This window comes from Geotrypetes seraphini, chromosome 8 (assembly GCF_902459505.1).
Source record: "Geotrypetes seraphini chromosome 8, aGeoSer1.1, whole genome shotgun sequence".
Classification (NCBI taxonomy): domain Eukaryota; kingdom Metazoa; phylum Chordata; class Amphibia; order Gymnophiona; family Dermophiidae; genus Geotrypetes; species Geotrypetes seraphini.
Genome location: NC_047091.1, coordinates 43,688,193 through 43,714,582, shown reverse-complemented (window position 1 = coordinate 43,714,582; position 26,390 = coordinate 43,688,193). Strand labels below are relative to the sequence as shown.

The following is a 26,390-nucleotide window of genomic DNA, read 5'->3' as shown; positions in this document are numbered from 1 at the left end:
ACCTCTCATACGCTGAGAGATTGGAGAAACTGGGTCTCTTTTCCCTGGAGAAGAGGAGACTTAGAAGAGCTATGATAGAGACTTACAAGATCATGAAAGGCATAGAGAGAGTAGAGAGGGACAGATTCTTCAAACTTTCAAAAAATAAAAGAACAAGAGGGCACTCGGAAAAGTTGAAAGGGGACAGATTCAAAACGAATGCTAGGAAGTTCTTTACCCAACGAGTGGTGGATATCTGGAATGCGCTTCCAGAGGGCGTAATAGGGCAGAGTACAGTACTTGGGTTTAAGAAAGGATTGGACAATTTCCTGCTGGAAAAGGGGATAGAAGGGTATAAATAGAGGATTACTGCACAGGTCCTGGACCTGTTGGGCCGCCACGTGAGCGAACTGCTGGGCATGAAGGACCTCAGGTCTGACCCAGCAGAGGCATTGCTTATGTTCTTATGTACTTTCCACTTTAATGAAGCCACCTTTTGAATCTCTGGCATCTTCATCTCTCAAGTACCTCATGTGGAAAGTAGTCCTCTTAATCTGCATCATTTCAGCATGCCAGGTCAGTGAACTCTGAGTACTTGTTTCAGATCCACCTTACACCACATTCTGCCATGACAGAGTTGTCCTTCATACTCATCCCAAATTTCTGCCAAAAGTAATTTCAGAATTTCATCTCAACCAGTTTATAGTTTTGCCTATCTTTTTTTCCAAGACCATATTCTTATCTTGATGAAGCTGCTCGACACACATTGAACTGTAAACATACTTTAGCTTATTATCTGGATCAGACAAAGCCTCAGAGCCTCTATTCCGTTATTCTCATTCGATTCTAACAGACTGGGAACTCTTGTAACCAAGCGAACAATTTCCACGCTGGGAAACAGTGATCACAAAATGATCCACATCATCCTGGACAAAGGGGCAAAACATCGATCCAGAACGAAAGCCACAGTACTGAACTAGAGAGTTGCACGGGGACAGAAATCCCACCCATCCCTGCTTGTCCCTGCCAGGATCCTCTCCGTCCCCACCTGTCCCCGTCAGGATCCTCTCCATCCCCGCCCATCCCCGCAAGGAATTACCTCCATCCCCGCCCGTCCCCATAAAAAGCAGCAATTACTTCTGACAGGATCATCAATTCCACAGTTTCTTTTGTGTTTGCGCTGCTGTTTTCCTTGTGGAATCTCTTTGGTGGAACCCTTTTTTTGTTTTCTGTTCAGGTAATTAACTTATAAACCCCCTCTTTTACTCAGGCTGACATGTCCATTATATTATATGGACGAACCCATCTTCCAAAGCCTTCCATCCCCGTGGGAGTCTCGTGGGCTAGAGGGGGGTCCTCGTGGGAGTCCTGTGGGTTAGGGGGGGATTCCCACGATCCCCGTTCCCGTGCAGACCTCTACACTGAACTTCCGAAAAAGGAATTACGAAGGGATGAGAATCATGGTGGGGAGGAAGATTAAGAAGAGGATAAGCATTGTAAAAATGCTACAGCAAGCATGGACCCTTAAGAACACAGTCACCGAGGTGCAAAATCTATATATACCGCGTATCAACAAGGGATCTAAGAGGAAAAAGAACAAGGAACTGGCGAGGCTCACTGTAGAGGTGAAGGAAGCAATCAGAGACAAGAAGACTTCGTTTAAGGAATAGAAAAAGTAAAAACCAGACGAAAACTGGAAAAAGCACAAACAACATCAAAGAAGGTGCCATAAGGCGGTAAGAGGGGCCAAAAGAGACTACGAGGAAAAAATAGCCAAGGAGGCAAAAAACTTCAAGCCATTCTTTCGATATATTAAGGGGAAATAACCCACGAAGGAAGCGGTGGGGCCATTGGATGACCATGGAATAAAGAGAATACTAAAGGAGGACAAAGCCATTGCCGACAAAGTGAACACACTTTTTGCATCTGTATTTACTGTAGAGGATATAAACAATATACCAGAAGCCGACAGGCTATACGCAGGAACCAAAGACGGGAAACTGACACGGTTGACTGTCAGTCTAGAAGAGGTATATAGGCAGATTGATAGGCTTTAAAACAATAAATCTCCGGGACCGGACAGCATCCATCCGAGGGTAATCAAGGAACTGAAAGGGGTAATAGCTGAACTGCTTCAACTAATAGCTAATCTGTCGATCAAATCAGGAAGGATTCCGGAAGACTGGAAAGTGGCAAATGTTACGCCGATCTTCAAGAAAGGTTCGAGGGTAGATCCGGGAAACTACAGACCTGTGAAAAGGACTGCATCATTGATCACCTTGACGGACACAATCTGATGAGGACCAGCCAGCACGACTTTAGCAAAGGAAGATTTTGCTTGAAAAACTTACTGCACTTCTTTGAGGGAGTAAACAGGCAGATAGACAAGGGTGACCTGGTTGACATTGTATATCTGGATTTTCAAAAGGCATTTGATAATGACTGCTTCGAAAAGTTGCAAGCCATAGAATCGAGGGTGAAATACTCCCATGGATTAAAAACTGGTTAGCGGATAGGAAACAGAAAGTGGGCATTACTCAGACTGGAAAAGCGTCACAAGTGGAGTGCCGCACGGTTTGGTGCTCGGACCAGTGCTCTTCAACATATTTATAAACGACCTGGAAATTGATACGATGAGCGAGGTGATTAAATTTGCGGACGATGCAAAGTTATTCAGAGTAGTGAAGACACAGAAGGATTGCAAAGACTTGCAACGTAATATAAACACGCTTGAAGAATGGGCTGCGACATGGCAAATGAAGTTTAACATGGATAAGTGCAAGGTGATGCATGTCGGTAACAAAAATCTTATACACAAATACAGGATATCTGGTGCAGTACTCTGAGAGACCCTCTAGGAAAGAGACTTGGGAATACTGGTAGACAAGTCAGTGAAGCCACTGGCGAAAAGAGCGAACAGGAATGCTAGGAATGATTAAGAAGGGGATCATAAACAGATCGGAAATGCTGTGTCCAGCACTGGTCGCCGTACATGAAGGATGACGTTGAACAACTCGAAAGGGTCCAGAGAAGAGCAACTAAGATGGTTAAGGGGCTGAAGGAGCTGCCGTACAGCGAAAGATTAGAGAAACTGGGCCTCTTCTCCCTTGAATAGAGGAGACTGAGAGAGGACATGATTGAAACATTCAAGATAAGGAAGGGAATAGACTTAGTAGATAAAGACAGGTTGTTCACCCTCTCCAAGGTAGAGAGAACAAGAGGGCACTCTCTAAAGTGAAAAGGGGATAGATTCCGTACAAACGTAAGGAAGTTCTTCTTCACCCAGGGAATGGTAGAAATCAGGAACACTCTTCCAGAGGCTGTTATAGGGGAAAGTACCCTCCAAGGATTCAAGACAAGCTTAGACAAGTTCCTGCTAAACCGGAACGTAGGTAAGGCTAGACTCAATCAGGGCACTGGTCTTTGACCTAAGGGCCGCCGTGTGAGCAGACTGCTTGACACAATGGCCCACTGGTCTGACCCAGCAGCGGCAATTCTTAAGTATCTTTTTCTGCTATGTTCAGGCTGGGCTACCGTTGAAAGGTTGTGTCTCAGCACATAAAGTCAGAGCAATGGCAGCTTCAATAGCATTTCTCCATTCCACTCCTATGGAAGACATTTATAAAGCTTCCGGAGAAAACAAAAAAAAACCCAAAAAAGCTTCCACCTGGTCCTCTCTTAATACTTTCACAACCCATTACTGTCTGGAGATTCATTCCAGATGGGATAGTCTCTTTGGCCAAGCATTTCTGCAAAATATATTCTCTGTTTAGATGCTAGGGAGTCTCATCTGTGAGAATATGCTGCTTGCTTGTCCTGGGATACCTTTAACAGGTGTTATCCAGAGACAGCAGGCAGATATTCTCCAAACCCATCCACCTCCCCTAATTGGCGGCTTAGCTTTTTATACGGAACCGATGGTCCCACGAGCCAACGTTGGATGGGAACGCACTCGTGCATGCATGGTATGGGTAGTCTCGAGACTTCTAAAGAAGTTAGTGACCATACACTTTTGCACCATCCGTACCGGGGGGGGGGGGAGGGCGGGGTGTGTGTATGGATGATGTCATATACCTGTGTGAATATCTGCCTACTGTCACTGGATAACACCTATTACAGGTAAGTAACTGCTATTTTGAAGCTGGACTCCACTCCACAGCCCTGTTTGTATTGAATTCTTTCTAGACTAGTTTCTGATTCATTCCCCTCAGACCAGCTTCTTAGGTGGATAAACGTCTTCTCATTTAATGCAACTGCACATAATCTATAATAGCATACTTTCTTCTTTGCAGCAGTTAAACCAAGTGACTTGGGTGTATATGTTGAATGCATTTCAAGTTTGCAATATCAAGTCTGACAGCAACTGCTAGTTTTTCAGTAGATAAATCTCATGATGGGAGGAATGTCTTTATGGATGCAAGTATATTTAAGTCACAGTATTCCATATGCTGAATGGTTACACTGAGCACTGTGCTTAAAAAAAAAAGGGGGGGGGAGGGATAGCAATCTTGGTCAGTATCCCGCAAACTTTGTCGAACCACAGCACACTAAACTTAGTGGCCGTGGCTTGAGGCACCTGGAAGTGCGCAGAAGTCGCCGTAATGATGACATGCGCATATGTGATACCATCATGTAGACATCCGTGCGTGCACGAAGGCCCTTCAGACAGGCCCCGAGGCATCAGTGGGGGGTGCTAGCAGAGAAGAGGCGCTGGCTGATTGTCTGCAGGATGTTCCTCTCGCCACAGTCAGCTGGCGCCTCTTCTCCCTAGTGTGTCGTGGCACACCTAAAATCTCATGGCACACAGTTTGTGATACATTGCTTGTAGTACTTGCCATTCTTTAGTGTTCTGATTGCCTGTTTTTTTGGCCTTTTCTTTATTTTCAGGGACCGTACATGTACCATTCTGAATGTGGAGGGTGATGCATATGGCGCAGGGCTTCTGCAGGCATACACAGACAAGATGGGCAAAAAAAATGAAGCTCAAGAGCTGACAGAAATCAAGATGGAATCTGGAAACCTCACCAAAGCAGCCGGAATTGAGGAAGGAGCCCCTCTTATCAAGAAGGACTTGCAGGTGGTTCTTGATGGAGTTGGCACCTGTCAAAAAGAATCTGTTATGTGATTCTGAGGAAAAGACAATGGATTTTTTAAAAGAGGCTATTGATTTATTTTTTTAAGGCTTCAGTTGAGGCAGTGGCAGCAACAATGAAAGTGACTTGAAACACAGTTCAAGTTTGGTTGAATGTCTTCCAGTCTGGACTGTCCAGGATCCTAGTAGTTACAGTACCAGGTCATCCCCTGTATAGATTAGGGCCTAGATTCTATTTATTACTTGCAGGTATAGAACATGAAATCAGGTGCTGCAGGGATCTAGATTCTACATGTTACTTCAGTAGCGATTTTTAATTGCCTGTACTGCCATACATCACTTTGGTTCCCTTCTGTGGAACATATGGGACCATTATGGTGAACTTTGTTCTAGCAGTAGGGGTGTATAGATGTCCCTTTCTGGAAGCACTGCCTCCTGTTACTTTGTCCAGAAATGGTGCAGAGTGCTAGCAACACATTACTAAAATAACAGAAAACCATACATGTCTGGTCTCTCTTTCTCTGGAACATAAGAATAGCCTTACTGGGTCAGACTAATGGTCCATCAAGCCCAGTAGCCCGTTCTCACGGTGGCCAATCCAGGTTACTAGTACCAGGCCAAAACCCAAGGAGTAGCAATATTCCATACTACCGATTTACAGGGCAAGCAGTGGTTTCCCCCATGTCTTTCTCAATAACAGACTATGGACCTTTCCTCCAGGAACTTGCCAAACTTTTCTTAAAACCAGTATTGTGTACTGTTTGCTTCTATCTCCTTCCAAATTGCACATCACTTTCAAAATTGGTGCTGTGCATGAAATCCTATTTCAGAGTTTGTCTGTTTAGGATGTTTTACTGAATACTCAAGGTGCATATACAGAGACTAAAGCAGCAACAGGAAAGGGAAGGTGGACCCTGAAGAATATTTGGCAGAGAAGGTCTCTGCTGCCTTTTTGCTAGAAACATCTAGTGGCTGTTGACAGACAGTTGATACATATCTCTAGCTGATATGTAAAAATATAGGCTGTTGCCTGCCTTTTGGTTATTTTTAGCCCTGCAGTTTGGGGTTTGCAGCCTGCTGTTTCTTTTACAGTAGATAAAATAATTAAAACAAATGAGTTGTCTTATTGTATCAGATCAAGGCCACATATCCTGTTTTCCAGCAGTGGCTAGTCTGGGTCACAAGTATCTGGCAGGCACCCAAAAAGTATCAAGATGAAATGCTACTTAACATCAAGGATAAACAGTGGCTTTCCCCAAGTCTGCCTTAAATTTATGGATTCTCCTCCAGGTAACTATCAAAACCTCCTCCCTCAAAAACAAACAAACCTAGTTACATCAACTGCTTTTATCACTTGCTCTGGCAGTGAGTTCCAGAGCTTAATATGTTGTGTGAAAATATTTTCTTGTATTTTTAAATGTACTACTATGTAACTTCATGGGGTGTCCTCTAGTTTGTAATTTTTGACACAGTAGACAAAAAACTTTCAACATAATTGGGACAACATTTTTGTAAAAGGACATAATTCCAAAATCAGGTAAAAATAATTGAGCACTGCTAGTGTAATCATGTGCTTATGATCGGCTGTAGCTCAGGGTCCATGTCCTAAAACTGCTGATAGGTTGATCTGGAAATCTGTTTCCCAACCCTCTTGCCAACTTTTATGTTTTAGGTAATTTGGAACACATTTTATTGAAAGAATTGTGATTTGATAACATACCTATGTTTATTTCAAATTGATGCGTGGGACTTAACTGTATATACTTGAATATAAACCTAGATTTTTGGCCCAAAAATGGGTGTGTCGATTTATATTTGAGTCTTCCTCTTCTCAGACCCATCACAGGCCTCCCCGTGGGCCTACCTTAAGCCCTGCTCATCCAGTGGTGAGCCAGGGCAAAAGCAATCCTCTTATTGTTCTGCCCCATGCGGTCTCACTACTCAAAATGGCTGATGCAAGTTCCCACAGTGGTTGCTGTTTGTTTATTTTATGCCTTTTTCATGAAGTGGTCATAATACTATTGAATAGTAATCAGGTATGCTTAAGTATTTTCCCCCATCTGTCCCTGCATGTTCACAATCTCCTGTGATACCTGGGGTAATGGAGGAAGTAAGTGACTTTGCCAGAGTCACAATGAGCAGGCTGGGATTTAATGCACAACTTCGGGAGTACTGAGGCAGCAGCTCTAACCAGTAGTTCGTTTTATATTCAAGTCCCTTTTTTTGGTGGGTGGTAAGATTACCTCAGTTTATATTTGAGTATATATGGTAAATCAAATTGTGCTCTAAGATAAACTACTACTTTGCCATTCTTAGACTGGCTGCTTGTTTGAAAGTCTCGATCATATCCCCTCGCAGTCTCCTTTTCTCAAGGGAGAACAATCCCAGTCTCTTAAGTCGTTCCTCATATTCCAAGTTCTCCATACCTTTTATTAGCTTCGTTGCTTGTGTCTGCACCCTCTCCGGAGAAATATTTCTGCTCTCTGGCTGGGTTTTAACTGGGCAGTACAGTAGTGCTACTGTAGTGATAGAAACATGACAGCAGATAAAAACCAAATGGCCTATCTAGTCTGCCCATCCACAGTAACCATTATCTCTTTCTCTCTCTGAGAGATCCCAAGTGTCTATCCCAGGCTCTCTTGAATTCAGACACAGTCTCTGTCTCCACCACCTCTTCTGGGAAACTGTTTCATGCATCTACCACCCTATGCCCTCTCATTGCAGAGTTTCCTTTCAAATGAAAGAGACTTGACTCATGCACATTTATATTATGTAGGTATTTAAATGACTCGCACAAAAACAGTGGGAACGGACAATTGGCACTCCACAAAAAAATCAAGAATGTAAAAACAGACTTGTTTATTCCAATACAAAATGACAAACATCATATCTCCCCTCTCCCGCCTTTCCTCCAAAGTATACAGATTTAGATCTTTAAGTCTGTCCCAATACGCCTTATCACGAAGACCACACACCATTTTAGTAGCCTTATCACAAAGACCACACACCATTTTAGTAGCCTTCCTCTTTTTGAAGCTGTGGCCTCCAGAATTGTACACAATATTCTAAATGAGGTCTCACCAGAGTCTTATACAGAGGCATCAATACCTCCTTTTTCCAACTGGCCATACCTCTCCCTATGCAACCTAAGCATCCTAGCTTTCACTGTCACCTTTTCAACCTGTTTGGGCATCTTACTATCACACCCAAGTCCCGCTCTTCCGTCGTGCACATAGGTCAGGATATGACTGGATTGCAGATCACATCAAAATTGGTGCTGGTTATATTGTGTGCCATAAACATGACATGGTGCCATTCTATTTTTTTTTTTTTAATGAGAACAAAATCTAGGACTGTTACGTTAGCATAGGGGTACTTCCTTTTAGAGAGGAATGCACAAGTCTTAACATATGAAGTCACACTCCATTTTACAGACTTTGAATTGTGGTGTAAGCGTGTGCATGAAAGCTAGGGTTACCATCTTCAACCTCATGCCTTGCACTAGTTCTCTCTGCTGTATATTTCAGCAGGGATTATGGTCCATCTCCTTCCATCAAGTGTTTATGCTGCTGAAAAAGCTTTCTCACTCTTAAGGCTGGGCTGGTTCTCACCTTGCTTTCCCAGTCATGGTGAGGGTTCTAATGCCCCCCCCCCTCCCAACAAGGTCATTATTGAAGTAATCTCTGGTACAAAAACAGTAAACCAGAATAGATGAACACATCAGAATAACAGATTAAAAAGGGTGAGGTTCTTGTTTTCATGAAGGACTAGGTGCCCTGGAAGCATGAACTTGCTTAAATTCAAATATTTATAGAATACTGCCGATTAAAAGCTTAATGAAAATAGCCTTGAAAATGGTGGAGAATTTAAAAATGTGTATTGCCCATTTCAGTGGCCCTGATGGCTTTGGTAAGAAATTGCTGAAGAATTAAGCAGTGTTCCTACTGTTTGTACCCCTTTCAAACATCAGCATTCTGAACTTTTATAGTATTTTGCTTGTTGGACCATTCCTGGTTTTATGGGTATTCTGTCATGTAGCTAGCTATAAACTACATTTATAAAGATAACATGAAACCAATTTATCTTTAAAACAGAACTGCAGTTAAAAGATTTATTCTTGCAACCTCTTGGCCAGTGTAAGACGATGAGAAATACCAAAAAAAATAAGTGCCACAGAATTGCTATCTTGCTGAACTGTTGCCATCTCTTTCCTTTACTCCCCCATCACACACAAATTGTTTACAATGTGGTCATCTGTGTCAGTGCTCCTGCTTCCTTTTGTAATGCAAAAAAATTTATGGCTGTAAAATTCTTAACCTGAATCTGTACAGAATAGCTGGTTTTTCTGATTTGACCAGTTTTAGGTGCAATATTATCCTTCAGTAAACCTGTTTGTATAGCTGGTTTCCTTTTGTGCCTCTCCATATAAATTTTTTGCAACAACTTTATGGTGAAAAGTAGCTCTGGGTTTTAAATATTTATTTTGACTTCAAGATGAAAAAGTAACTGTGGATGACTTGTCTGTCCTTCAGTTGATTTGTTAGCTTAGTCTGGCAGCTGGTACCCTGCCAGTGTTAAGGTAACTTTGCCTGGATGTAAATTTTAATGAGCTTTTGTGACTGCTTGTAAGTGGAACAGGTGTGCTGAGGACTCTTTTTAGTATGTCTCATGCTAGGTTTTTGCAATAATAAAACAGTAAATCTCACATCTAAAGGCTTTGATGTATGGGGTTATTTCCTTTTAACTGGCATGCAGAGACTGCCCTCTAGTGTAGGAAGAAAATGTGGCCTTACATTCTTAGCAGTCTGGCACAAAGCCCTAATTGTTTGGTGTGCTATAATAAGAAAATGATCTATACTTTGTGACATGGGGTACATTTTTTATTCCCTGTTGCTCGAAATGCCCTCTTACAAACCTTTTGTCATTTTAACTTATGTATTAACTGTTCCTGTGCTAGTGAATTCAAGACACAAACACAATGGGACATAAGGTAATTTCAAGTTTAAGCCAATTAACAGAAGTAATGTCACTTTAAATTGAAATATTTTCAGCAGTTCTGAATTTTTTGATAAGAGGGGAAGGAATGTAATTCCTACTAAGTGAAAGTAGATGTCTGAGGAGCATGAGACTATGATGCCTACAGGAAGAAAATGGGAAGTCACAGTGAACTTTGGTGACATGGGAAGAACCAAGATGAGATTTGTAAGAAACAGAAGTAGGCAAATCAAGACTTTGATCAATTAATTTGTACCTGGTGACGACCCCTGGCCAGGAATTCAAAGGACATAATTAAGGCTGGGAGGAGGGAAAGACAACAAATGCAAAGAAGGCTGAAAGGATATGTTAAAAGGGGGAAAATGAACAAGCCAAGGACAGATTGTTTGCTTCAGAAAAATTGTGAGCGAAAGGAGGAGCCTTCCACACATTTTGCACCCAAAATATGAAGCTGATCAGGGATACACAACACCCAGTGACTTTTCTGCCTCATGCACTTCTGTATTTGCTCCTTTATGTTTTTTCTAAGCATCATCATCATCATCAATACCATTAAATAATGCATCTGCTTGGTAAATACCATCTGCATCATTTTCCGATTTTTTATGGAGATGGCTGAAATCAAATGACTGCAATGTTATCACAAATTATTTTCCCAGATTCAGGTCTGTTTATCAAAGGCCCTGGGCTTATGTACAAATTTGGGAGGGGGGAAGAACATGCAGTAGCTACACTATCTGAATAAAAAAACAGCATTCTATTGTAGTAAAGCTCACCAGCCATTGCCACAAAATAAAGAGTTGCTATCTCTGTAGAAGCATCAACTTTTTTAAATACTGATAGTATTGATGCTAGGAAACCTTATAGTATGTGTCACCAGGTTGATTCAGACACCAGCTATTGGTGGATACTGGCATGAAGGATGATTATGTGAATGCAAATAGCAACAAAGTATTTGATAGCCATAACTGTTCAGTTCACTCTGAAAAACTAATAATGTACAGCTCCTATTTCCTTTGTGAATATTAGCAGACCAAAGCCAAAATCGTGCCACTTCCACCATTTGAAAGAGTAAAACAATCCTGCTTTGCCAATAGCTGTTACATTATACCTTTTAGCAAAAAAAAAAGCTAAAAGTAATACGCTGGTATATTCAGTCTGTAAAGGAATCTTGTGCAGAGGTACAAAGCCTTCTTTAGTACCTTTTTAATGAAAGAAATCCCAAGAAGGCTTGTATGTGCTACTTTGCTTGCTCCAGTTTCCTCAATGTTGGGTTAGGATACTCTGGATTCTCAATTACACCTTTGCCAAACTTTAGTTCTAGAAAACTCTTATAATTGTTAGGTGCCATTGCTGTGAATCCAGCAAACTGTATGGGGACCAGAGGCTTAAGGAAGTGCTCGGGAAATTCCACATCCTGCTTATGGTCCATCCACGTGTCCTTAGTCATAATTCCATTCTTAGAATAGAAAGGCCAAATGTCAACATGCAAGTGGTTGAGTTCACTATACTGGATACGGTAGAACTCCCCTTCAATTGCTTTTTCCCAAACATATCCCTTTTCATCCACAATTGATCCTGATTCAATGTTCCTGAGGAGCTCACAGTTGGGGATATCTTCCAAATAGATGCCTAGATCTACATCATAATCCCATGGAATGATGTCTTGATGGCGAGCAGCTCCCAGGAGAGTTCCTCCTTCCAACCAGTAACGTACACCTGTGCGCTCTAAGATACTGATAACATACTTTGCTGTTTCTCTTAAGGCCTTTAGGCAGCAAGGAGGGGTCCATCGGTTTTCATAAAGATATTCAGGTGTGTCGTCATGCACAGTACCAAAACACCGTGGTGTTTCCTTGCTGCACCCATACCACTGCTGCCGTTCATCCTCCAATACTACTCGCTTGATGCCAAAAGTATTAAAAAGCTGTGCTCTGTTGGTTTTGCCAAGGTTGTCTGCCTTCCACTGGTTGTGAGATGAACTGAACAAGGGTTGATGTGAAACTGGAAAGGAGATATCCTCCAGAATTCTGACTGTCCATCCCCGCAGGGATGTTTGGATGAAGAGTGAGGTCAACAGTGGTCTCAGGAAGGGAGCAGAGAGATTGAAGAAGTTTTTGGATGGAAGGAGAACAACGGCATTTCCCTGCACAGCACTGCACACCCGAGATGAGGTGGCCATCCTGTATGTGATGGTCCATTCTCTAAGGTTCACTTTCACATCCAAGCACTGTAGAGGGGACAGAGAGTGCACAGGAGCTGCCACCATTACAGTTTTCCCTTTGCTTGCTTTAATCTCCTCTAGCATTTTATCAAGTGGCCTCATAGAATCCACTTGGACCCCATCAGGTACCAAGACAACATAATCAGTCTGGATGTAGAACTCTGGCTTGGAGATATGGGAAGGTTGGTCTGGGGAAGGTTTCAAAATTACTAGTTGTACATTGGGAACAGCAGCCAGTGCCAATGGAGGGTATGGTAAATGGTCTGCAACCACTACCAGGGGTTGGTCTGGCCTTTGCTGGAGAAAGGACTGAATTGCCTCTGCCACATGGTTTTCAAAGTCTTCAAACTCCCTAATGAGGATGGTCACCCCTGTACTCCTGGAAAAGGGATGTTGCCAGGAACCCCCTCTCACTGAAAGGTCATGATGATGCCGTTGAACAATCTGCTTCTGCAGCTTGGAGCCATAGTAGAGGATCACTAAATTAATCACAAGAGTAATGGCCAGAACACACTGACAGAAAGTAACCCTCATTATCAGAGTCAGTTTTTGTCTTTAATATAATGGAATACAATAGTTACTAGATATCTTTAATAGTGGATCGATGTGTCTGTTCTCTTGAGGGGTGATGTGCAGCTACATACCAGGCATCATATGAAGGGTAATATAAGCCTCTGAAAAACAAATGACAAAAGATCTGCAAATCACTAGCATGACAAACCTGTAAATTTCAAGATATTAGTGTTTGTTGTTATTGCCAGGCCAATCTGTCTCTTCCTGTGTTTATTAGCACCAGAATAAAGTACCTACTACAGTGTAAGCAAGCACACAAGGCCCTAAGTCTACTTCTATCCTTTAATCACCTATGAGAATTCCTCCAGCTATTGCTCTGCTACTAGCCATATGCTGTGCCTGTGGGGATAGGCAGCTCTGGTTCTTGTGAGCCCTGGGCAAGTCAGGTTTTCAGGATATTAACAATGAATATGCAGGAGATAGCTCTATATACTTAGTGTTATCAGACGGCCGGGAAAACCTGGACATGTCCTCTTTTTAGAGGACTGTCCAGGTACCAGGACAGACTTTCCAAAACCCAGCAGTTTGTCTGGGTTTTGGAAAGTCCTGATGAGCTCCAGCCGCATCCGGAAGGTCTCTGAGCATGTGCGGATGATGTCACACACAGATGCAGTCTGGAGGTCAGGGAAGAAGAGATGAGATGGTCTGGAGGTGGAACTGGGTGGGGCCATGTGTCTGGGTTTTTGCGTCTCAAAACATATGTTTTACAGATCTATTTCTTAAAAGCGGAGACTTAGAGGAGACATGATAGAAACCTTCAAGATGCTGAAGGGCATAGAGAAGGTAGACAGGGACAGATTCTTCAGACTGTGGGGAACCACAGGTACTAGGGGTCACTCAGAGAAACTGAAAGGGGACAAGTTTAAAACAAATGCTAGGAAGTTCTTTTTTACCCAGAGGGTGGTGGACACATGGATCGCGCTTCCGGAAGTTGTGATAGGCCAGAACACAGTACAGGGGTTCAAGGAAGGTTTGGATAGGTTCCTAAAGGTTAAGGGGATTGAGGGGTACAGATAGAAGTAGAGGTAGGTTATAAAAATGGTCAGGAACTACTTCACAGGTCATGGACCTGATGGGCTGCCTCGGGAGCGGACCGCTGGGCGCGATGGTCTGACCCAGTGGAGGCAACTTCTTATGTTCTTATGTAACTATTCATTGTGGATAAATTGAAAACCTGACCTGTCCAGTCCAGGGCTCTTAATGACTGATTGTCTGAAACTGCCTATCCTGTGCTATGTAGTACATATACTGTATATGCAAGCCCATCCCTAACACACAATAATGTTTGCAGTGTAGGGAAGGGGAAAAGGATTATTCCATAACAAGAACACTTTCCTCCCCTCTCTCCTCAAGCTTAATGACCTTTTATGAAATAGTTTCCTGCTTTAGGCATCCTCTGTTCCCAACAGTGGAACCAGCTGCTGTGAAAAGACCATTTCCTGTAAAAGGCAATAGGTCTCTAATGCTGAGGATACTGTGTGAGGGACTGGAACAGAAGAATCAGGCAGACATGCATGGGAAGGGAATAGGGATCATGTGAAGAGTAACAAGGGCGTGGAGGAGAAATAAGCACTAACCATTATGGAATGTGAAGCAGACCTGCCTTCAAGCTGTAATTAGGTACAGGAGACCTGCTATTCCCCATCAGCTGTGATTATTCTACTTCCAGTAAGAATTGGCACATGTCCCAGCTAGGCCTTTGATCTTCTCACAAGACATGCCCTTATTCTATCCCTTGTGCCAGAACCAGTAGAGCAGCTTCCACACAGGCCTTACTAGCTGGCGGTATATAAAAATAAAGTTATTATTATTATTATTATTATATAATAGCATCCACTTGTATGCTCCCAGAGCAACAGCCCATTCAGCAAACAAGTTGTGCCTTAGTGGAGAGGGGGTGGGGGAGGAAGGAAGGAAGAAAGAAATTACACACCCTACTGCTTGACAAAGGAAAGCCTTTATAGCCTTGAAAATGAATATCAATTCGCTGCTGGCAAAACAGATTACATATTATAAAACTGCAGAAGGGTGAAGTAGAAATTGGAACCTGGGGTTTTACGCACCATGAGACCCAAGAATTGCACTCTTGTGTTCATAACTGGTATCAGCAAAACAAGTTTTAAATTGTTCAGTTGGTAGTGAAACAGATTCGGTAAGATTCTCCAACCACTTGCCTTTTCATGCTGGTCCATTATTTGTGAGCAGCTAATAAAAGTGAAAGATTTTGCAAACAACCTCTATGCTGTTATGGGGGAAAATGTAAGTGATTTAATGTACTGATTCATCAAAAACTTGTAATGCATGAGTACAGCATAGACAGATGAAGACTAGTTTTTACAGTAAGACTAAGAAAATGGTCAGCAGAAGACCTACTGCCTGATATTCAGCCAATACTGTAGTAGTAAGTGGCATTTGAGCCACTCAGAGCCATGGGCAGAACCGACCCCAGATATTAAATGCCAGGTGATGTGCAGTTCTAGAGCCTAACCAAATTTCAGTTTCAACTGTGGTGCTGAAATTGGCCTAAAATCTTCTTTCTTCCCAGTTTCAATTTTGGCTAAAACTGTTTTCAGTAGAAGCCAAAAATGTGTGCTTTGTCCTATTTGTCTCCCTCACTCCCTTCTCCAAACAGAAGTTGCCCTTCCCACTAACCCACCTGTAGGTGCCCCTCCTGGGCCTATTTTATAATCCCTGGAAGTCTAGTAGTGTAAGAGCAGGTGTGATTCCCAGGCCTTCTGCCCATATTGACTCTACTCTCATAATGGCGGCCATTACTGCTAGTGACAATCTCGTGAGCTTGAATACCTGAGAACAGTACAGAAAACTGAATAAATAAATAAAAGACTGCTACAAAAGCAGCAATTTTGAGATGGATTGTAAGGTAGTGGGTTTTTAAAAAAAAAGTATTGTGGTTGCAAGTAATACAGTAATGATCCCGTAGCTAAAGATGGTAAACAGTGCTCCAAATAAATGCTTTTTGACACAAAAGTTTATCAGGAATTTAAGTCAGTAAATTTGGGATGATAAGCTCCTTAGCAATTAGCCTCTCTGTGGATATATGACATTGGCTGCCAGTCATTGTAAGAGCAGCTTGGCTTTTAGTTTGTTTTCATTAGCCGAGGTCCATGTGTGCGGAGGCTATTTTACTTGGAGGTAGAATATGGTCTTTAATTATTAGGGTTACCAGATGTCTGGGAAAACCCGGACATGTCCTCTTTTTAGATGGCTGTCTAGGTACTTGGACGGACTTTCTAAAACCCAGTAGTTTGTCCGGGTTTTGAAAAGCCCCAACCTCCTAGCCACATCTGGAGGGCCTCTAAACATGATTGGATGACATTACAAGCATCTGCGGATGCTGAGACCCTCCAGATGCAGCCCAGAGGTTGGAAAATAAAGATGAGGCTTTGTGGGGGGGGGGGGGGTGTGGCTAAAGGCAGAACAGGGTGGGGTCATGTATCCAGGTTTCTTCGGACAAAAAATCTGGTAATCCTATTAATTATTTAAATTATTACATATATTCTGTCTTGGATACTATTTGGGTGATTTTAAAGAATTTCTAGGCTCTTGGGGATGATGAAGATGTAGCATTTTAATAAAATTTAGTAGCATGCAGAAGCTAGATTCTATGAGAGAGGAACCTGCAATGGTTGTTTTCAAGCACAAATACCGGTCAGTTTAGTGTTAATAGGGAAATATTACAATTAATTGAAGTTTATATATTAAAAAAATACTAAAATTTATTGTTCTTGATTGTACTTTTTCAGAGCATATAGTCCTTGCATTCAGTAACATCAATGTGCAATTTTATTCTGGATTGTGCATCAGGCTGTTATAATGTCCACAGAGTAGACTTGTGTCTGGACTCCTTTACTCTCCAGCTAGCAGAGTAGACTTGTGTCTGGACTCCTTTACTCTCCAGCTAGGTTCCTACTTTAAAAGGAATCTATTATCATGCTTGTTCTTAATCAGATTTATTGTAAAGCAAGAATGCAAAAGTTGATCAGTAGAGTCCCATATCAGCATCACGCTGACACTTGTAAAGCATTGCTATGGCATGGACCGCAGGATTTCATTAAAGCCTCATGCTAGTGTTGCAGTATTCAGAATTTGGAATTCCATGAATAATGTGGGTGATATTTAGTGCTAAGTTAACTGAACAGGAGAGGTTCATGCCTGGTTCACTAGCACTAATTAGGTTCTGACAGGATATTCAGCAGAACATAACTGGATAATACATTACTTTGCCCTCCTCCACATTAAACTTCAGCTGCAGCTTTGATGCCCAGTCTTCCGATCTCCTAAGGTATTTCTGCAATTACTTACAGCCCACATGCATTTAACAACTTAGAATAAGTTTGTCATCTGCAAATTTAATTACCTCACTCATAGTCCCATTTCCAGATCATTTACAAAAAAGTACTGATCCCAGTAGAGATCCCTTTATTATCCATGAGCTCTTCTAGTAACATAGTAACATAGTAGATGACGGCAGATAAAGACCCGAATGGTCCATCCAGTCTGCCCAACCTGATTCAATTTAAATTTTTTTTTTTTTTTTTTTAATTTTTTCTTCTTAGCTATTTCTGGGCAAGAATCCAAAGCTTTACCCGGTACTGTGCTTGGGTTCCAACTGCCAAAATCTCTGTTAAGACTTACTCCAGCCCATCTACACCCTCCCAGCCATTAAAGCCCTCCCCTGCCCATCCTCCACCAAACGGCCATACACAGACACAGACCGTGCAAGTCTGCCCAGTAACTGGCCTAGTTCAATATTTAATATTATTTTCTGATTCTAAATCTTGTGTTCATCCCACGCTTCTTTGAACTCAGTCACAGTTTTACTCTCCACCACCTCTCTCGGGAGCGCATTCCAGGCATCCACTACCCTCTCCGTAAAGTAGAATTTCCTAACATTATGGTATTTTCCTGAGGACTGTATATTTATTTTTATTATATGATTATTTTATCATGTATTTATGATTATTTTATCATGTATTTGCTGTTATTTTGTCGTCATTTTAACATCGTGTATGTAAACCGTTTAGGTTTAAATGGTATATAAATTTTTAAAATAAATAATTTCCCTTCCTCTAGTGAGAGAATTGTCTATTTAAACCTATTCTCTGTTTTCTGGATTTTTTTTTTTTTTTTACCAGTTCCCAATCTACAAGAGTACAGTAAAACCTTGGATTTCAAGTAACTTGGTTTGCAAATGTTTTGCAAGACAAGCAAGACATTTTATTAAATTTTAACTTGATATACAAGCAATGTCTTGCAATACAAGTATATACAGTATATACACATCACAACTGAGCCGATGGTTCTTCTCTCTCTGACGCTGCAAGAGTGTAGTGACTGTTCTAAATGAGCGAGGTCTAGCAAAACAAGGATGTATAGTATTTTGTATTAAAGTTTTTGGGTTGTGGCACAAATCATCTGAGTTTCCATTATTTCCTATGGGGAAATCTGCTTTAATATACGAGTGCTTTGGATTACAAGCATGCTTCTGGAACGAATTATGCTCGCAAGCCAAGGTTTTACTGTACATTGCTTCCTATCCCATGGCTTTTTAATTTCCTCAGGAGTCTCTCTTAAGGGAAGCGGTAGCCTTTGTTGGCTTAGTCCTTTTGTTTTTTTGTAAGCAAAAATGCCAACAAGGGTTACCACCTCTCTGAGGGAAACCCTAGTCCAATTTGTCTCCATGTCATTCTCTGAGGGAAACCCTAGTCCAGTTCTAATCCAAATGTATCTCAGACCAGATCCAGACTGCATAGGCCTACTTTACCTACCTTCTCCTAAAAAGATTGAAAAATAGTGGCTGGCTGTGGACTAGACAGTCTTTATATGGTGTGATGTCATTAAACCAGTGGTTCTCATTAGAGAAAGACACGGGGACAAATTTGTCCCCGTCCCTGCAGGAACTCAATTTCCCCATCCCTGTGAGTTTTGTCCCTGTCCCATTCCTGTAAGCTCTGCCTTAACCCCACAAGCCTTGAATACTTGTGATTTTAAAATGTTTGAGGCTTGTGCAGATGAAGACAGAACTTGCAGGAATGGGGCAGGGACAGGAAAAGAACTCACGGGGACGGGATGAGAAAATGAGTTCCCACGGGGACAGGGAAAAATTTGTCCCCGTGTCATTCTCTAGTTCTCAGTCTTCATCTACAGGTAGAAGAGTGTAACCCATGATCTGGACTGGTCTGGAGTAACATTGAGGAAAGGTTGTTTGTATAGATTGAAGAGGCTGATCCTACTGAATGAAAGTACTTCATGGTACAGATTGAAAAGCGCTTTAACATTATGGATTGCAGTCTAGTCACAATTTCAAAATTTCCGCCAAAGAATAGGCATGAGATCTATTTGCATGCACTGCCTCTATTGTATGCAAATAGATCTCTTGCATATTCATTGTGGAAGTCCTGAAAATTTGACCTAGCAAGGGCCAAGGTTGGACAGCTGTGCTTTAACTCCTGGATTCTATTTTTTATTTTAATGTGTGTGCAATTAACAGCTATAGCTGAATTCAATAAAAGCTCAAAATTTGGTGCTGAGAAAGATCAACACTGAACATGACATTACTAGTTTTTTTGGGCCTGTCTACATCTGAGCAGTCTTTTTCCCTTGTCTAGTTTATCTATCCCTCCTCCTTTACCCTCCCTTTTTATTTTTGTTTATAAAATTTTAGGTGCAACTAGTGATCTTTACTATTGATTTTATGGTGTTCTTTTCTAACCTTGTCATAAGAACATAAGCAATGCCTCTCCTGGGTCAGACCTGAGGTCCATCATGCCCAGAAGTCCGCTCACGCGGACCTATGCAGTAACCTCTATTTATACCCTTCTATCCCCTTTTCCAGCAGGAAATTGTCCAATCCTTTCTTAAACCCCAGTACTGTACTCTGCCCTATTACACCCTCTGGAAGCGCATTCCAGTTGTCCACCACTCGTTGGGTAAAGAAGAACTTCCTAGCATTCGTTTTGAATCTGTCCCCTTTCAACTTTTCCGAGTGCCCTCTTGTTCTTTTATTTTTAGAAAGTTTGAAGAATCTGTCCCTCTCTACTCTCTCTATGCCCTTCATGATCTTATAAGTCTCTATCATATCCCCTCTAAGTCTCCTCTTCTCCAGGGAAAAGAGACCCAGTTTCTCCAATCTCTCAGCGTATGAAAGGTTTTCCATCCCTTTTATCAGACGTGTCGCTCTCCTCTGAACCCTCTCGAGTAACAACATATCCTTCTTAAGGTATGGCGACCAATGTTGGACGCAGTACACCAGATGCGGGCGCACCTTGTCTATTGTAGTCTCCTATTTAAACTGCTCTGACTTGATCTCAGAGAAAGCAGTATATCAAATACATAAACAATAAAGACTAGCACATACTACTACGACTATTAATTATTTCTATAGCACTACCAGATGCACGCAGCACTGCACAGAGTCACAAAGGGTAAGAAAACAGTCCCTGCTCAAAAGAGTTTACAATCTAAACAGGCAAGACAAACAGGATGTCATGGATATAAATAAGGGGAATGGTTAATCAGCGGGTTTGGTTGGAAGGCAGAGGAGAAGGGTTAAGGATTGAAAGCTATATTAAAAAGGAGGGTTTTCAGTCTGCTTTTAAACAAGGAAAGGGAAGGAGCTTGATGGACAAACTTCCCCTCTCTCCTCTCACTCTCCTCCTCCACTGCTCTCCCCTCAGTCCTGCTGCAGCTTTCCCTCTTCCATTTTAAGTCCAGCAGCACTCTCCTCTGTTCCAAATCCAGCAATACCTCTCCTTCTCATCTTCCTCCTCCACTCAGCTCCAACAGTACCTCTCCCTCCCCTCTACTTCCATTTCCCCCACCAACTAGCTGCAGCACCTCTCCTTTCCACCCCCAGGGCAAGCAGCACTTCTCTCTGACTAGCAGGGCTCCTCTCTCTTCCCTTTCCCTCCCCTCTGACTAGAAGCAGTACCTTACCCACTCACCTCCCAGGTCTAGCAGAATCACTCCCTTCTCTCCTCGCCTCCTATCAGCCCCCCTCCCTCTTGTCTCCCAGGTCCATCGGCACCACACCCCCCTCCCGATTAACAGGCTCTCACCAGCTTGTGGATTCCCCGGTCTGATTTGGCACAGCCTGAAGTTGTGTTTGACTCTGGTAAAGAAAGTACAAAGAAAAAAACCCAGGCGCTTTTTCAAACCCTATCCGTAACACTAGCTTGTATTAGCAGCTGCACCGCTCTCTTCTTCCGTAGCTTTAGCGAGTCAATTCGCTTCTGCAGCCTCAGAGCCTCTGCTAGGCCGTCCCGCCTCCGAGGAAGAAGGAAGTTGCATCATCAGAAGCGGGACAGCCTAACAGAGGCTCTGAGGCTGCAGAAGCGAATTGACTTGCTAAAGCTACGGAAGGAGAGAGTGGTGCAGCTGCTAATACAGGCTAGTGTTACAGGGAGGGTTTGAAAAAGTGCCTGTTTTTTTTTTCTTTTATACTTTCTTTACTGGAGTCAAACACAACTTCAGGCTGTGCCGAGTCAGGCCGAATCCACAAACCGGTGAGAGGGTTTAAAAAAAAAAAAAAAAAATAGTTTTGAGTGGCAGGATTCGTGAGCGCGATGACAGCCGGGCACGGGGAGGTTGGGCCTCAATCAGAGAGGCCGATTTTTTAAAAAAAATACACATTGATTCAAATCGATTCACCCAAAGTGAATCGGTGAATCGATTCGAATTGGAAATCAGGCAGCACTACTCCACACTATTCGATAACACTGCATGCATTTCAAGGGAGCGCCCAAGCCCCTCTCATAGCCAAACCCCCTTTGCAGATCAGCATGCAACTTAGGCACTATTATATAAATGGGTACCATAAGTGTGTTTTCGTGCGGGTCTTTCATTTCGGCACCGTACATCCGTTAGAATGCTCTTTCATGCCAAATTTTCAGTGTGGAAGTAGCACCTAAAGTTCAACAGCCAATTGGAGTTAATTGGCACCAAGTTGCAGTTGCACACACAATTATCTTAGTCACTATTCTGCAACCTGGAAGTGTAAATTCTAGGCTAGGGGTGAATGTTGACATGGGGGGAGGGGCACGGGTGTGCCCACAATCTGTGCATGGAGGTTATAAAATACTTGCATTTACACATGCATCAAGTTTAAGTTTCAAGTTTATTAAAAATTTGATATACCACCTTATCAATTATTTCAAGGTGGTTATACATTTTAAAGTAGGGTTAAAAACAGATAATACAATTTAACATAACTTTAACAAAATTAACATACACATCTGGCACATTTAAGTGCCCGTATTTGCACCAGCCTTTGAGCTGCCATAAGATGGGGCATCTAAATGCAGACTTGGAGGGGCATAATAAAAAAAAAAAAAACGTCTAAGTCCCCTTTTGGCCTAAACGTTGAAAGTAGAAGCAGGGAAAATGTCCATTCTCAAAAAAAGTCCAAAAGGAGTTTAAAAAAAAATAATGGCCTGCCTCTACGTTCAGCTGTTTAAACGTCCAGACCACCACTACGTCTACACTTACCACATATAATGAACCAAAAAAAACCCACCTAAGAATACTGGCTTAGGGCTTCGCTGAGCTTATAGAAAGTATTGAACATGGTTAGCTAAATCCCCTGGTGTTTATGCTCTATTCACTGATCTTGAATATTTAGGGCATCAATTTAGGTTGTATGATTTAATTGCTTGGGCTTTAAACGTAGAGATATGATTATAATGCAAGAGAAATAAGGTAAATATTCTGCAATATTGTAATTGCTTCTCTCCATTAGTTTTGATGAAATAAAGTTTATTAAAAAAAAAATAAATAAATATATATGTTTGGGGAATAAAAGGAATGCAATTTCTATTATGGTCATCGTCTTTCTTTTTTAAAAGAATCTCTTTCAGAGTTGAGGTCTGCACGGGAACAGGGATTGCAGGAATCCTGCAGAGATCCCCCCAGGCTCATGGGACTCCCACAGGGATGAAACCAGAGTTCCTGAGGCCTGGAAAGAGAATTAGTAGAAGATAGACAAAAGTAGAAACTGGGACCAAGATGATGGAAAAACAAAATGTCCCACCAGCTACAGCAAGGGAGATGTTCATTTTGAGAGGAGCTAATCTCAAAGTGTGAGGTCCATCCCCCTCTCATAGTTATGCCACCAATTGTGTTTAGTTCAAAATGAAGTACCGTATTTACTGAATTTGTTTTGGGGTTTCCAGTTCAGTTTTGGCACATTTTTCTTATGCAACCATTGTCCTGAAAAGTGCCTCTCTTAATTCTGCTTTAAATGATTTTGATGCTGCATTATTTGATTCTTTACTCATTGCTGCATTAAAAACCATTTGTGGATTTTGGAAGGACCTCTTACAAATTACCTATGCCAGATGGTGGAACCAGATTTGTTTGCTCTACAGGTATGAGCTTTATATTGCCCAAAAATCCAACTCTTTTATTTCTTTTAACAAGAAATGGTCAACCCTACAGTCATATGACCTAATGTCTATTCTAATTCTTTCCATTGATGTATGCATCTCTTATTTCTGTTCAGTTATTTGTTTATATTGTATTAAAAAAATAAAAAATGTCAGAAGTAATTGTTGCTTTTTATGGGGACAGATAACTTTTATGGGGAGACGGACGGGGACAGAGGAGATTTCTCGTGGGGACGGGCGGGAACGGAGGGGATTCCTCACGGAGACAGAAGGGATTCTGGCAGGGATGGGCGGGATTTCTGTTCCCGCGCAACTCTCTATTTCAGAGTTTACTCTCCAGCTGTCTATTCACACATACTAATATGATGTTTACATGGGTTTTTGATGACGAATAAGGACTCTTTAGCTTGTCTGTGAACTGTATTCATGCTGTCCCTATATTAGGATAGCTAACATGGGGCTCAAATGAAGATTAACTCTTCTGCTGTTGGTGCTGTATTCATGCTTTAGAATGATGTATCAGTGTGCAAAGCTCTGATGAAGATCATCTTTTTTTGCTGTTGCTTTGAATAGATGTGATACCTGCATGGGGCTCTGACAAAGATTAAAAGTTCAGCTTTTCTTGTTGTACTACTACTACTTATCACTTATATAGCTCTGAAAGGCGTATGCAGCGGTGTACATTTTAACATTTATAGACGGTCCCTGCTCGGAAGAGCTTACAATCTAACTTGGACGGACAGACAGACATGACATATAGGGTTGGGGGATGCAGAACCGTAGCTATGTTTCTCGTGTAAGTTATTTGGGCCTCTGATGAAGATCTGCTTTTGATTATATCTGTACTGTATTCATGCTTTCCATGCATTAGTGTAATACCTGCACAGGGTTCTGATGAAGATCCAGTGTGCAGCCGAACTCATGCTTTCCGTACATCAGCATGGTGGGGCTCTCATAAAGATGCATTTTTCAGCTGCCTGTGTTATATCCAAAGTTTCCGTATATCAATGCAAGACGCATTCTTCAGCTGTCTGTGCTGTATTCATATTTTACGGGTATGAACGTCTCATGAAGATCCACGCTTTAACTTAACAGTGTTGTAGTCACGTTTTCTGTGCATCGGGCTCCGATCGAGGATGTGTCTCTTTTTCATCCACACTGACTTCCGCTATGGCTCCCAATCTGGCAGGAAGCGCTGGGTTGGGAAGTGCGCCTGCGCGCTGGGGGTTCCTTTCATGGCTCCCAATGTGGCAGGCGGAGCGGCCCGCGGTTTCCCTGATGGAGGAGCGAGGAGGAGCGGCCGCCTTCCGCCCGTTACCACCATCCCCAGCACGGCCCATCACCCCGGCCGCCGCGCCCTCCTCTCCGGTCCCGGTCCGCCAGCAGCAACAGCTCACCGTACCCGGTATCCTGCATTTCATTCAGCATGAGTGGGCGCGCTTCGAGGCCGAGAAGTGTCACTGGGAGGCGGAACGGGCCGAGCTGCAGGTGAGAGTCGTCCCGGAGCGAAGGCGGGGGATTGACTCGACCCAGTCCGAACCGAACCCTCACTTCCGCCATCTTGGAAAAACATGGCCGCGGGGGTAGAGGGAGGAGCAGGGTCGGCTACCTGCGGACTGCTGAAAGGGGGGAAGAAGTGGGAAATCATGACGCCCGTGGGGCTGGGGTCGAGGTTTAAGGCGTCTAACGTGAAAGTTTGTATTGGAGTGAGGGTGCAGTAGACTCTTGGCGGGGGCAATTAAGAACCCAGGAAAGAGAAGGGTTCATTTTCTGAAGCTTACCTTTTCTTTTTCCACATCCAGGCTTGCTAAAGATTGGAGGAGAGAGCCTGATAACTTGGCGATAAACAAAATGATGTTTAGCATGGAGTTTTGAGTCCTAAGGAAGAGCAGATTGATGCTGTAGAGCAGGCATGTTACTATGAATGGGGCGTGCTTCTTCTTTAGGAAAGGGCTGAATTTAGAAAACTTCTTAGGATGAGTGTTACATGTATCGGTTCCCCCCCCCCCCCTACGGGGAATAGGCGTAGGAGAATGGGATCTTAATATGGAATTATTGACGGGGGGGGGGGAAGAAGTCTTTGGGATTTCTTACAAGATTGAGTTCAGATTTAGTGTTATTTGTAGAAGAAAATGGTTGGATTTGAGGAAACTCTTGGTTTTGAGGAAACTTTTGATAGTGGTTTAAATCTGAGCTTTTTGGGAAAGGGTCTGTTTTTTTTTTAATTATTTATATTTTAAACTTTTGACATACTTATCAGTTAAATAAAGAAAAAATACAATGTGAACAAAAATGCTTCAAGCAAGCATTAACTTCTTGCACAAAGATTAAACAATAAAATAATAATCACCAAGTATAGTCAGTCCTCAATAACTGGAGGAGGAGTTGCAGTTAAGCTGAAGAATTAACAGGAAACTCTTAATAAAGAAAAATCAGATGGAGCTAACAGGTGTCCGAACTTATCCTCCCTGAGATATATACTTGAATGCAGCAGGTTCAAGCAGTAGTTACAGACTGCCCATGGGCGGAAATAAATCTAGATAACTGTTGTGGTTCATAGAAAACATATTGACTATCTTTATAGACCATAACACATTTACAGAGGTACCTCAAGACAAATGTAGCACCTAATTGCAATGCCTGGGGTCTCAATATGAGAAATTGTTTCCTTCTCTTCTGTGTGGAACGAGATACATCAGGGTATATTCTTACAACATTTGACATAAATGGAACATCTTTATATTTGAAAAAAAGTTTCAACATCCATTCCCTGTCTGAATCTATAGTGAACTGTACCAGCAATGTAGCTGTGACTTGTACTTCAGTTTCCGACCTCTCTAAGAAATTAGTTAAATCCAAACTAGAGAATGACACGGTGGCTGCTAGTCGCGGGTAACCCGCTGAAATGGTGAAGGGGGGAAAAATGCTCACTGTGGGTATGGGGACAAGGCTATCCACCGCCCCGTGGAGCGGTGAATGGCCTTGTCCCCACAGTTAAGGGAGGGAAAGCACGCGGTCCCAATCGTGCGCGACTCCCTCCCTCGTTTCTACCCACCTGATTCTATCTATCTCCCTCCCTTCTTACCTTTGCGGCGTGTTTTGAGTAACTTCTTCACAAAGCCGT

General features: G+C 42.4%; 3 protein-coding genes across 4 annotated transcripts in view; 2 read left to right on the top strand and 1 right to left on the bottom strand.

Moving 5' to 3' along the window:
- The window catches only part of SLC1A5 (solute carrier family 1 member 5), an 88,719-nt gene extending 80,999 nt beyond the window's left edge, over positions 1 to 7,720 (top strand). Inside the window, exon 8 of the mRNA XM_033956154.1 lies at positions 4,867 to 7,720. Within this exon, the coding sequence (XP_033812045.1) occupies positions 4,867 to 5,104 (238 nt within the window). The 3' untranslated portion in view covers positions 5,105 to 7,720. The remainder of the gene's footprint in view (positions 1 to 4,866) is intronic.
- A 637-nt stretch (positions 7,721 to 8,357) lies between these two features.
- FKRP (fukutin related protein) lies at positions 8,358 to 25,181 on the bottom strand. 2 transcript variants are annotated; one of them, XM_033953903.1, is made up of 2 exons: positions 25,048 to 25,181; positions 8,358 to 12,964 (listed from the first exon to the last, which is right to left on the bottom strand). In XM_033953903.1, exon 2 carries the CDS (start codon positions 12,822 to 12,824, stop codon positions 11,307 to 11,309), a length of 1,518 nt encoding a protein of 505 aa, XP_033809794.1. In that variant the 5' UTR covers positions 12,825 to 12,964; positions 25,048 to 25,181; the 3' UTR covers positions 8,358 to 11,306. The 2 variants fall into 2 exon arrangements, with proteins under 2 accessions (XP_033809794.1, XP_033809793.1); XM_033953902.1 differs by lacking the exon at positions 25,048 to 25,181 and adding an exon at positions 24,146 to 24,323.
- The window catches only part of STRN4 (striatin 4), a 182,958-nt gene continuing 180,955 nt past the window's right edge, over positions 24,388 to 26,390 (top strand). The window contains exon 1 of the mRNA XM_033953901.1: positions 24,388 to 24,754. Coding sequence (XP_033809792.1) covers positions 24,437 to 24,754 — 318 coding nt within the window. The 5' untranslated portion in view covers positions 24,388 to 24,436. The remainder of the gene's footprint in view (positions 24,755 to 26,390) is intronic.